The sequence below is a fragment of the Leptonychotes weddellii genome, chromosome 1 (genome assembly GCF_054177405.1).
Source record: "Leptonychotes weddellii isolate Sample4059 chromosome 1, ASM5417740v2, whole genome shotgun sequence".
Taxonomy (NCBI): Eukaryota; Metazoa; Chordata; class Mammalia; order Carnivora; family Phocidae; genus Leptonychotes; species Leptonychotes weddellii.
Genome location: NC_138369.1, coordinates 140,613,463 through 140,626,614, shown reverse-complemented (window position 1 = coordinate 140,626,614; position 13,152 = coordinate 140,613,463). Strand labels below are relative to the sequence as shown.

At 38.1% G+C, this 13,152-nt stretch overlaps 1 protein-coding gene across 4 annotated transcripts in view; it reads right to left on the bottom strand.

Moving 5' to 3' along the window:
• Positions 1 to 889: 889 nt before the first annotated feature.
• BTLA (B and T lymphocyte associated) overlaps positions 890 to 13,152 on the bottom strand; it is a 31,243-nt gene continuing 18,980 nt past the window's right edge. For 2 of the 4 annotated variants that reach the window (XM_081797100.1, XM_081797120.1), the window contains 4 exons: positions 8,627 to 8,662; positions 7,318 to 7,458; positions 5,752 to 5,798; positions 890 to 3,180 (listed from right to left, as the gene is read on the bottom strand). In XM_081797100.1, the coding sequence (XP_081653226.1) occupies positions 2,944 to 3,180; positions 5,752 to 5,798; positions 7,318 to 7,458; positions 8,627 to 8,662 (461 nt within the window). In that variant the 3' untranslated portion in view covers positions 890 to 2,943. The remainder of the gene's footprint in view (positions 3,181 to 5,751; positions 5,799 to 7,317; positions 7,459 to 8,626; positions 8,663 to 13,152) is intronic. The other 2 variants (XM_081797108.1, XM_006749663.3) reach the window with 2 other exon arrangements.

The window sequence follows — 13,152 nt, the reverse complement described above, 5'->3', positions numbered from 1 at the left end:
TGGGATAAGATACTAAAGAGAAACATAACCTAATCCTGACTCATAAGAAGCCCAGAGTCTAATATGGCAGCAAACATACAAATAAATGCTATAAATGATGTCCATTAAGAGAATGAAAACACAAGCCACAGAAAATAGTTGCACAAGCCATATTTGATAAAAGATTTTTATCCAAACTATACAAATAACTCTTAAAACTCAACAATAAACAGACAAGCAACCCAATTTAAAAAATGGGCAAAAGACCTGAATAGATACCTCACCAAGAAGATACATGGAGAGCAAATAAGAATATAAAAAGATGATCAACATCATATGTTAATAGGAAATTGCAAACTAAGAAAAAGAGATATTACTATACACCTATTAAAATGGGCAAAATCCAGAACACTGACAATACCAAATGCTGATGAGGATGTGGAGGGACAGGAACTCTTATTCATTGCTAATGGGAATGCAGAATGGTACAGCCACTTTGAAAAACATTTTGACAGTTTCTTACAAAACTAAACATACTCTTACCATATGACCCAGCAATCATGTTCCTTAGTATTTGTTCAAACCTGATCAAATAAACCACATATACCGAATTGGCCTCTACACTGGGAAACCTGATTTAAATGATCTGGGGTGTTTTTCAATGGTGAAAATTGTAGAGCCTATATTCTGGATCTTCTGAATGAGAATTTCTTAGTGCTAGGAGTTGGTAATCTGAAGTTTATCAAGTTCTGGAGGCTGTTTTTAAGTACCATTAGGCTTGAGAATCACTTTTCTACTTCATGTCCACGCATTTTTTTTTAGTACAAAAGCCAATACCAAATTGATTCCAAATAAGTTGTAATAACTTTATTATTCATTACCTTATTATTAGTGAAATAAGCCACGCAAATAATACTGAAATAGATTTATTTGGGAAATACATATATAATTCTGACATTTTATTAAGAAGCAATAAAAACATAAGTGGTTTGGAATTTTGGCAGCATGGTACAAATGTAAGAATAAATCATTGTAGAGGTAAAATCATTATCAACATTATCTTTACTATAAGACAAGCTAAGAATATCCTAAACAATAGACAAAAATATTTTGTTGCTTAAATTTAAGAAAATTATGAAGGAACTGTTCAGCTGTGTGTTTATCTGATAAGGGCAGCTAAATGTATCCTCCCCATACTTCCTGTTTCTATATTTAAGAATACCGCAAACAGTTATTCTAATATATCTTTTGTACGTAGTTGCTTATAAATGCAGCTTGGTTGAAAGAGCCTACCTAGAACCAGTTGCTCAAAATTCCAGGTATGGCACTATCATACTGGCTTGATAACAGTGAGTCTAAAGCAATACCCACAATCCCAATCTAAGGAGCAAAATCTTAATGCCAGTGTTGTTCCAGAAGAAAAGCTCCACCACAAACTCCCAGTTTTATCTTTATGGGATAAAAAATTTTATGGGATATCATACTCCCATCGCCATAATTTCAAACACTATTTTCGTACATTTTCTGTAATGATCCATTTTTTCTAGTATTCTGAACTTTTTAGGAAACTGAAACAATTTTGTTGGTTTCTCTTTTTACCATTTCTGTAAGTCACTTAGTTTTCCTTCTATACACACACACACACACACACACACACACACACACACACCACATTCATTTGTGCAGCAGCTCACCTATTTGTTCAAATGGATCCCAACCTTTGCTGTCCACTTTGTATGAGGTGTATTGCCTTATTTAGTAGCATCACCTGAGAATCCTAATAGCCTCAAGCTGTTGAATAAAGTTGTAGGCTATTTCTGAAATAATTAGACTCAAGTACTCTGGAAATTCAGAAACTTTGAAACCATCTCCTCTTGCTGGACTCAAGTGGCTGCAACTACAGTATTTTAAAATGAATTGTTATGAAGGCGTACCACTTTGCTATGTACGATTTGCCCTGATTCCTTAGTAAGAAGAGCAGCAAGATACAGAAGTGCTTAATGAAAGTATGGCGACCTGTTTTGGCCAATGAAATATTCCAGACTTTTCGCTATTCCATTAACTGTGCTTTTCATTTGCTATCAGGTTAGCCATGACGCAGTTTAAGCTATCAGTCTGCACTTGCTGGATGATACTTTTTTTCACTAATTTTTATATTTATTTAGACAACCCCAAGTATATTAGTTTAGCAGCATTATGTCACATTTATATACATTAGTCCATGTGACCCAAACACTGAGTCACAACTTTGTTTATAAACGCACCACACATCAATAGTTCAATTACTACCTATGTTTGCTTAGCAGTGTAACAGGGTAGATAAAACCATTTGTCAGGGATGGGCAACATCTACTCTACATTAGTTGGTGTATTCCACATCTTAATTGCACCATTTATCCTTCCCATTCTTTTCTTATATCAAGTCTAAAATGATTTCTTCTTTACATTTAAGAAACCCCAGTATGAGATGGACAGAGGAAAATTTCTCATCATGGAAGAATGACCAGAAATAAGCATATCATCGTTACTTTGTTGATGGTTAGTTAGTCAAATTGGGACATTCTTTCTTTGTCAAGAGAGTGTAGTGAACTAATCCAGATAACACAAATCTCTCTTGCCTACATGTGTCTCTTATCCTCCAAAAAATATACTAACTTTGTACATTGGGTAAAATGTAGCTAAGTTTAAAAGTTCTACTACCCTGCTACTCATAATACCAGTCAGTTTTGGAGGGAAGGGTTTTTGTGTTGTTCAAGGCTATAATATAAAAAAGTTCCCTTGCAGTATTTTGGGAGAAATTTTAGTCACTTGTCCTATGGACCCTTAAGACCCAAGCACCAACATGAACCTCCTTGAAGTGAAACTTCTCAGGTCAAGGAATATTATTGGACATTTTGTTGGGCTCAGATAATGGTATTGACATGCTGATCATTCAGTGATCACTGTTGGAGATCAAGATCAAATTTAATTCCTCACACATATGGCTGCATATTCTGTAGGTGCTTCTTTCACATTCCTTGCTTGTCTTGGGTTTATTCCAGTGACAGAATGGTTCAGGGAGGCATAAACAATGCTCTGTTTGTTTTCCTCCAGACATGGGTTAGAATAAACTTCAGACTCTTCCTGGACCTTGAACCAGGGGTCATTATCATAAGTACAAGTTTCTGATTGCTCACTCCTAAAGGGCTGGGGAATAACAACCTATAAGAGAAAAAAAGATTGTTTTAACTACCACCTAAGGATGTGATAGTGCATACAATTAGCAAACTATAAGTAGATGCTAAATTGAGTTAATACACCAACAGAGATAATTTACTCTTCCTCACTTTTGCTGCTGACACCTACATCTGTAGCAGATTCTCACTTGTTGAAAGATGAAAGGCTTAGAACCACTGTGTTCCTCCCAAGTAGTTATTTTGTGCTCTTACTAGTCACTTTTGAAGTCACAGAACATTTCTAGCTCTACAAGAACCTTACCTGGTAAAAATGAAGATACAATTTTAATGCTAAGAGGTGTTATTTCAATTTTTAAATACCAGTTTTGTCGGTCAATTTATGTTCTTGAAGTTTGGCCTAACTCCTTGAAGGCATGAAGTCCACTGTCTTTGACAGTCTACATGCCTTGTCAGGTCCTTTGTCGTCCTCATTTTGTATGTGAAGTAGTACATCTCCTACCCCTCCTTGGCAGAATTCTACCACAAATTATTGTCTGGCCCTATCCCGAGAAGTTAAGTATTAGCTGCTGAGTATCCTGCTTCCCTCTGATGAGGTGGCTGCCCAGAAAATAACACTAAGGCTGAATGATTGAACGAAGCAGGAATCGCTTTACCCTCCCCAGTCTCTTGACTCAGCTGAAAAGTGCCCCAACCTCCACTCGAAGGAGCCTGGTTAAAGTCTCCAGAGAAGCGCTGAAGAATAAAACTGTCACATGACCTAATAAGTAGCCATAAATCCTCAATATGTCAACAAGATCCTTGTTGTACTTTTACAATATATATGTCTGTCAACTCCCTTGTCCCTGTCAACTCTGTCTCCCTTCCCAAAAGATGGCTGGTTTCCATGGAAACCTTAATTAAAATGAATGAGGTTAAAGAAAACATGGTGCTCTGTGGCTGACTGTATCCCATGGCACCTCAGTCAAGTGGGCAGATGCCACAAGCTGGTGTGCCACACTGTGGTTGATAGAGATGACAAACACCAAAGCAGCTATCCTACTCTATATTTGTATGGCATTTTGCAGTTTACAAAGCACTTTAAAAAAATACACAGCTCAGTGTTTTTTAGTATACCCTCCAGGGACCATTGTGGAATAAGACAAGAACCTTGGCTTTTATATGTACCTGCCATGTTTTTACCAGTTCCTTTCTCTCCTTTGGATTTCTATTCCACTGGTTCCAATGCAAGTCCCTTCCTAAGAAAGCTTTAGTCTCAAAGATTTAATATTACACCACTTTATTTTCTGAAATGTTGGCCAACTCAAATGGCACAAAGCTCTGAGTTCCTGTGAAAGACACAGACATCTTAAAACAAAATTCCCGAATAATTACACACACACAGAATCCCTCTTGAATTCAACTTCAGATCATAAATAATTTGTCCAGCCTACACAGGAAGAACTATGACTACATTTTAACCAACCTGGGCTTAATTTAACAAGGAACTATTTAGATTATCATTTTAAATGGTTTCATAGATCTCAGTCCTGATGGTAACAGAATGTAGTTCATTGGTGTTCACTACAGGAAGTAAGAAAACAACATTTAAGAAAATTTTCCTGCTTGAAGAAACAAAACCTTAGCACCCAACACAATGTTGCCTATTGCCGCTTACTAAAAACTTAATATGAGTTCGAAGTTGAATGCATTTGGTTTGATTTAAAAGTGGGCAACCTGGTGGGGATGCTGAGTGTCACTCAATATTATATGTAAAATCATTGGCGATATCTGCCTTTGGCACTTCTGGAACTTTTGAGAAGGTTACTACATCTTTATCTCTACCCTTCTACCCTGAAACATGCCATCACACACAAAGCTCCTTTACAGTACCTTAATTATGACTATTTGCTTTTAACTAAAGAACTTCATAAAATGTTTTCAGAAATGTATTGCCTCAGCTTGCTTTTTTTTTTTTGAGTTCCAATATTTACACAACATTGAACCCAAAAGAAAAAGCCTAATTTTATATTCCAAGAACTTGTAGGAAAACTTGGCCCTGCCTCCAAAATGCCCTAGGCTTTGCCTGGGAGGTCTCTTCCTTGATGAGCCCACACACATTATGAAAGACTTTTGCATAATAACTTTTTCCGGTCAAGCTTCTTTATCTGCTGGTGATCTAGGAAGAAATCACACATTATTTTATGAGATAATTTATGGTTCATTCTTTCATTAACTCTCAACTCTTTTCCAGAAAGACTTTAAGGTATTTTTTGTGAGAATAAATGAAGAACCTGAGGTTACATAACAGGCCAAGAGCAGAGCCAAGGTTTATATAATCCACTCTCTGACTTTTCTACTTCTGGTCTGCACTGCCACTCATGCCTTTCCAAAAGGCCACTTATTATGAGTCTTGTTAATCCTGAAGAATCTTTGCTGCAGATGGAGGTAAATGTAAAATAAACACATTTTTTTAAAGCAAGTCCATATACGGAGAGCATTTAGACAGTTCCTGGCACAGGGTGAGTGTTACATAGCCTTATGAAATTTAAAATAATATATTAAGATGAACATGGTATAACATAGATTGCATTTGTTTTAACAAATACATAGAACATACCAGGTTAATTTCCCTTCCTGCTGTATCAGAAGGCTTCTTTTGTTCTGCTGGAATTGAAAAAGAAAAATAAGAAACCAAGAAGAGTAAAGAACAACACAAAATTCTTCCCCAATTCCCTGTAAGTTGAGGTTGTGGTAAGAATATGCGTTCTGGAATCTGATTGCTAGGTTGAAATTCAGTGTCTAGAGCAGAGGTGGGATGCCTCCCCACCCATGTCCACCCACTTGTGTGGCATGGCAGTGTCATTACTAGTTTTGGCTTGTTTATTTGCTGTGACCAGCAAGGCACATACGCCTCAGTTTGTGTGCATTCATGCCGCTCCTTTTGTTCACTGGTTCTTTACTTCTTACTCCAGAGAGCCCTACAGCATATCCAAGAGGAAGGGGCAGGATCTAGTACATCACTTTAAACACGCTGGAGATCCTTGTGCTGGGGATATGCTATACTCGATGTCAGACACACTGCTATCCCCTCACCTACAGAGGCCAGGATCTCCTCTGGCCCAGTTCACTCCAGATGTGGTAGGTCAAAGGATTCATCCCTGCCTCTTTTTCTAAAGTTTTCTGAAGCAGCCTCAATAAAGATGGTGAAAGCTGGGGAGGGACCATGGCAAGAGTCTTGGAGTTGCAGATGTGAAGTTAGGGTTACAGAGGATTCCCTCAGTATTCTGAGAAGGTTCTGGGCTCCGGAAGTCCTTACCACAAAATACCAGAAGTACTTTTGCCCAGACAAAGCTTTCTCTTGTGGCAGAAATAAAGGATGCTCTGTCTAGCTTCATTTCTATAGCTACACTGCAGCTTCCAGTGTGGCAAATGGTGGGAGGAGATGGCAGAGGGAACAGTAAAGACAGAGAGAGAGCTGGGGGGTTTCGGATTAGAGCGACATCAGCATTCTCCCCACACCTCTCTCTTACTCTGATTAAGTGTCTGCTCATGACTCTGAAGGAATTCGTAGAAAAGCAGAAAGGAATTGCTTCTAAGATGTCACACCTCTCCCATCCTAGCCAAACCCACATTTTTCAAGTGCTGTAATTTGGGGTGATGGTTCAGTTCAGGCGCATGTTTATGATGGCATCAGAAAGTACAGACATAGGAATTTCTTTTGGGGACATTTGGTCTTCGTTTAGACAAGGGTGTGTATGATTGGCATGATGTGGTGTGGCTGTGAAAAAGAGAATGAGACTAATTCAAATTAGACATGTTGACCTGAGAGATTATTTTAAACCTCCCTTTCAATACCCTTAAAGTTTAGAAGAGCTGCTTGTCCCATTAACTTAAGATTGACACAAGTAGAATGGGTAAGTCCCAGCCATGTGCCCTCCTTATCACAACCCCTGCCTAGAGCACGGTGCTGTGGGCGCCGTGTCTCACCATGACTGGAAGGGACCTGAATTAATCCATCTGTCTTTCTGGTGGAAGGATGAGTTGTCCCCGAGGAAATCATTATCCGTGGTCCCTCACAGAATATTGGGAAAGAAAACAACAGGAACCAACTAAAAATTAATCAGCTCTAGTAACTGAACCCCAAATGTGTGGCACATAGCAACAGATGGAAGATGGAACCCACCTCGGTGCCTTCTAAGGCAGCAGAATAGGTAGAAACAGGTAATGAGCAGAAGCAATGCCCCCAAAGGCAGCAAACTATAAAGCATCCATTGTCTATCGTCCGTCATTTCTGTGGAGGGTGGTCCTGAGGCACTGGTTGTATCTGAAATGTGAGTCAATGCTAAAGACAGTTAGGAAATTGGAGATATACTAGGATCGGTAATACCTTCTGCACCGTCACAACTTAAATGAAGATTTCCAGGTGATGCTTCTCTTTCTCCTCCAGAAGCCTTCCCCAAGAACCCTGGGCCTCAGTGTTCTCACCCACCTCTTGCTTTATTGATGAGCATATGTGGGTGGCTCTGGGTTATAATTCATCTTTTGTAAGAATTTTTTATTCTGCTAGGGTTAATCCCCTCTAAAACAATACCCAAAACAGCTCTCAGCAAGCACTTCACCAAGCTCTTTCATTGACATCGTCTTACTTAACTCTCATATTCATTCCTAAAGGAAAGTAAGGAAGCCATTATTTTTAGCCAGTTTCATGCCTTGATAAAAGTGTTATTGTTCCAAGACTTGCCCAAGGTCAGATAGCTAGTGAGTTGCCGTTGGGACTTAAGCCAACATGTTTCTGATACTAAATTCCAGTTCCTTTAACACAAAGGCTTTTTGTCGTCTCATAACTCCCCAGGATCTCCAAACACTAAGTATTTTTCTTATCTCAAGATACCTTTGTTATCACCAAATACGCTTTGCTGGACATACAGCCAGTGCTCATTGCTATGATCAATGTTAACATGCATTAAGGTTCTGTTTGTCCGTGCTAGGTTGCAATTCACCGACGAGTCATGAAACAATTTAATAGAGCACAAAAAAATTAGAAACATGAATTGCAGCAGAAGAGAAAACTAACAGAATGCATCACACATCATTAATTTTGTATATATGTTAAATTTTTTATGCAGGAAATGTTTATTTCTAAATATATTAACATCATTATCCATTTGCTTCCACATGTGCTTGGCTTGTAAAGACGGTCAGGAGATACTGAGGCTGGGCAAACAGTGGTTATGTAATTCAGACTGGTAAGAAATCCTGCATTGTTTATGCTGCAGCTGCTGCCTGGGCAAGGACAGCTGCCAAGTAATTACCAATGATGACAGACACAGCTCTCTGGGGGAAGGCTATGAATAGAAATAGGGACAAAAATTCCCACATAGATAACCAAATACGAACAGATCCACTCAGTTAGGAAAATCCAACTTTTATTATTTCTCCGACCACCAAATAATCTAGTTTCCTTAATTTTATCCGACTAGTTTGATACTTACTTATCAGAGGGTATTCTGAATTATTTCTAGTCCATTCTGAAATAGAAAATCAAGATAAAGAAGTGAAATTGGTTGTAAAAAGAATACTCAGGCGTGTCCAGAGTCAGAGCTAATATCTGAGGGGATGCCCACATTTACACACCAACAGAACCCAGTAACCCAGCTCACGGGAATTTGCACAATTGGCAAATCATCACCTCAGGATCACGGACACAAAATAAGTCTCTGGGTTTATTTTGAGGCTTGAAGAAAGACTGTACACACAAGACAAACTTTGTCTGGTTTGATTCCCTCTTCCCCATTACTTAAGTATAAAGATAGAATACAGCCCGTGTGACACCTTCCAGCTTGGAAAAACAAGATATTCATTCAGCAGGTGCTCCAAGTGAGTGCGAGGAAAGGATGCTTCTGATGACATGCTGAGTATCATTCTGAAACAGATGGTGCCTCCCACTTTGTGCCCACTTATTCCACCCCCACTTTTCTGCTGAGAGGATGACAACCTGCCCTTGTGAATTTCCTAATGGGGGACTGACCAAGGGCAAGTTGGGGAGGATGGAGCTGCAGGTCAATGTACATTCCAGTGACTGTTTCCCAGCTGTCAACTTTTCTCCTGGAGCTTTGCAAAGCAAAGCATTTTTTCTTCATTCTGGGAGAATATTGCTTTCCCAATAGCATCCAAGCCCTGACTCTGCCACGGCCCTGTTCTTACATGGACCAACTCTTTTTTTCTTTTCTTTCTTTTTTTTTTACATGGGCCAATTCTTAACTTGACCATAAAAAGAAAAGGACAGTCAGATACGAAAACAGGAAAATTCGCAATAGCCCCTAAAAGAGATATTTCAAGGGGAGAAAATGAAATATTTTTTATCATACTTTGACATTGTTTTTATGAAAAGCATCATCCTTAAATATAATTTCGGATTATATTTTTCTCCTTCAGTACTCAATTCACGGAGTATTCCCAGGTACAGAAGGAAAAGGAATTTTTCTTTGACTTTTTCCCTATTATGTTTGTTTTCATCACTTCATGAAAGGAAAATACGTGCCCAGTTCAAAGCCAATTCTGAAATAATTCATTTGGAAGCAAGGATGACCCAGAAAAATATGACACAGTTTCTGCTTCCCAGGACATTATAGTTCTTCATGAGATAAAGAACATTTCCACACATTACTACAGTACAAGGAATTGTCTGATAAATAAGAGGCACAGAGCTTAAATGACATGAAATATGCTAGAAAAGAGAAATCACTTCACTTAGGGTGAACCCTGGAAGGCTTCATTAAGAACTGGGAAATGAGCTGGGCTTGACAGGAAGGGCAGAATTGTGGTGGGTGGAGGCAGATGAATGGGTTCCCTATGAAAGGTGAGAGGACATGGTGAAGACATGCAATGGCAGGTAGGGCTGTTGGGCTGGAGCAGAGACTCAAAGTGGAGTCTAGAAACAATCCAGAAAGGCAGGTGGGCATGGACTGTGGGAGGCCTTGAATACTGGTTAAATGTGAGCCCAACATTGGAAACCCTGAGGATGCTCTGCCAAAGACTCAATAGAGGAGTGGCATGATGGAAGAAATTTATTAGGCAAATTAAGTGTATTAGGAAGATATTTGGCTGAAATGGACCAAAATAGGAAACACTAAAGCCACAGAGTCCATACGGCTGATTGGAATATTTGGAAGGAAGATAATGAAGGTTTGAGATGCTCATGAACCTAGAGCAGGGAGGCAATCCCAGACCGAAGGTTGCCGACAGACAAGAGTAGAAGGTCAAAGAAAAGTCCTGGGGAATCCCCTTGGTCAGGAGCATTAGTTCACAAAGTGATAAGAAAGGTAGGAGAGTACGAAATTAGGCGAATAGAAATCTCCAAAAGAAAACTTAAAAGGCCCTTCATGTCTCCTATGTAGTTTTCCCTCTCACCACTCCATCTTCACCTCTCCTCTCCAGTATGATCCTAACAAGCGCATCCCCCCAGGACACAGGGATCACAGGGATGGAGGGAGAAGCTGCCCCTCTTGCTTTTCTTCTCTTCAGCCCTCTCCTCCCCAAGGGAGACAGATTGTCGATCCTAATTTTAGCCCCAACTCGATTCCTAGAACAGGCACCTTTACCACTTTACAAACTGCAACCATCTGTAGGGGCCATGGAATGACCCCAATATGGGACAGAGGAGACACAGTAATACCCCCTGGGACACTTCCATGTCAGAAGTATTTATTGGCTTGCCCCTGACACTGGTTGAATTCCTCTCTCTCGTACAGAAGGGTATTGGTTCCCATGAAGGAAAAGAGAACTACACAAGAAGGCAGCTTTTCCAAGGAATGTGAACTCAATGCCACTGCATTTAATTTTATTATACATTATATTAACACACATTATATAAATAATCTAATAGCATTCAATTATTGTATATTTCATCATGTAATTAATATCCTGGGAGTAATGTTTTGCAAGTTTGGCTTATTTTTATCATTTGTTTTGCCAGTTAAAAAATTAATACTTCTTTAAAAATTCAGTATCTCATTATGTGAATTAATAGTGCAATTTTCTCCAGAAAGCATTCTTTCCATAATCTTCAGTATAAGCTTTTCCAGATTATTAAAGGCAATTGTTTCACTTTGCATAAATTGTCATTTAATTCATTTAAGAATTATAAAGAAATATTTATTGAGTGCCTACCATGTGCTATACACTATGCCTTCTATTTGTAGAGAAGCAAAGATGGTTAAGACACAGCTTCCTTTCCAAAGAGGTTTATAAGCCATTGCATGGATATTCGCTGGCAATTAGCATTGTCTTTGACCCCACATTTGCAAAAGCAGAGTCTCTAACTCTGCCATAAATCCCTTCTACACTTCTATGCTTCATAATAGAGGGTTGCAGCTAGCTCTAGAGTACTGTGCATTCCCTTACTAGGCTGCTTTCAGAAGTCTTAAAGTTATTTAAAAGATATTAAAGGGATTTAAATGGATTCCTTCATTGGGCTACTTTAAGGGAGTTAAAAGACTGACTCCAAAGTGTGCATATAAAGTAATAAATTAATTTTTTAAAAACACAGTGTATGCATTCAAGTGAATGGTGTCCACAGAAGAAGTAACTGCCTAAGTCTGCATGTAGATTTCAGACATGCTGCAGTGCACCAAAGCTCTTTGAAATTTCTCTTTTGTAATAATCTTCAAGGTCAGTTTATGGGCCACAAAACAAGCTCCATCTCATTTCTTTTAATTAAAGGGTGATCTTCTTTGATCCAAGTATTTTTTTATCTTGGTGAAATACATATTAACATTACTATTATTATTTTAATCACCGAGAGCATACAATTCAGTGGTATTTAAGACATTCACAGTTGTGCAACCAACACCACTATCTAGTTTCAGAACATTTTCGTCATCCCCAAAGGAAATTCCTTACACATTAAGTAGTTACTCCCCATTACCCCTTTCTACCAGTTCCTGGCAACCATTAATTACTTTCTTTCTCTATGGATTTTTTCTATTCTGGGGATTTCATATAAACTGTCATACAGTAGTAATCTTTTTGTGTCTGGCTTCTTCTAATTAGCACTATGTTTTTGAAGTTCATCTATTTTGTAACATATATCAGTACCTCATTCCTTTTTATGTCTGAATAATATTCCTTTGTATGGATATAACACACTTTCTTTACCTATTTATCAGTTGATGAACATTTGGATTGTTTCCACTTCTTGGTTTTTGTGAATAGTGCTGCTATAAGTATTCAAGTGCAAGTTTTAATGTGGACATATACTTTCATTTCACTTGGATATTACTGGGTCTTGTGGCAACTATGTTTAACCTTTTTAAGAAAGGTTGCCAGACCTTTTCCAAAGCAGCTTAATCATTTTACATTCCCACCATTGCTGGTATAAGGGTTTCAATTTGTCCACATCTTTGCCAACACTTGTAATTTTCCATTTAAAGTAAAATTCTAGTAATCCTAGTGGATGTAATGTGGTGTCTCATTGCGATTTTGATTTGCATTCCCCTAATGACTAATGACATTGAGCATTCCTTCATGTGCTTATTGGCCATTTATATATTTTCTTTGAAGAAATGTCTATTCAGTCTTTTGCCCATTTTAATTTGGTTGCTTGTCTGTTTGTTGTTGAGTTGTAAGACTTCTTTATATATTCTGGGTACTAGTCCCTTATCAGATATATGATTTGCAAATATTTTCTTACATTCCATAGGTTGTCTTTTCATTCTTTCCATAGTGTCCTTTGATGTATAAAAGTTTTTAATTTTTATGAAGTACAATTTATTTATTTATGTATTTATGCTTTTGATGTAACAAAAAATTGACAAATCCAAGATCATGAAGATCTACTTCTATGTTTTCCGTAAGGAAACATAGTATTAAAATTTTATGCAAGCATATATTTTATTGTTTTCATTCTTATATTAAATATTTGATCCATTTTTACTTATTTTTGTATGCTGTGTGAAGTAGAGGTCCAAATTCATTCTTTTGCAATGGGTATCCAATTGTCTCAGCACCATTTAATGAA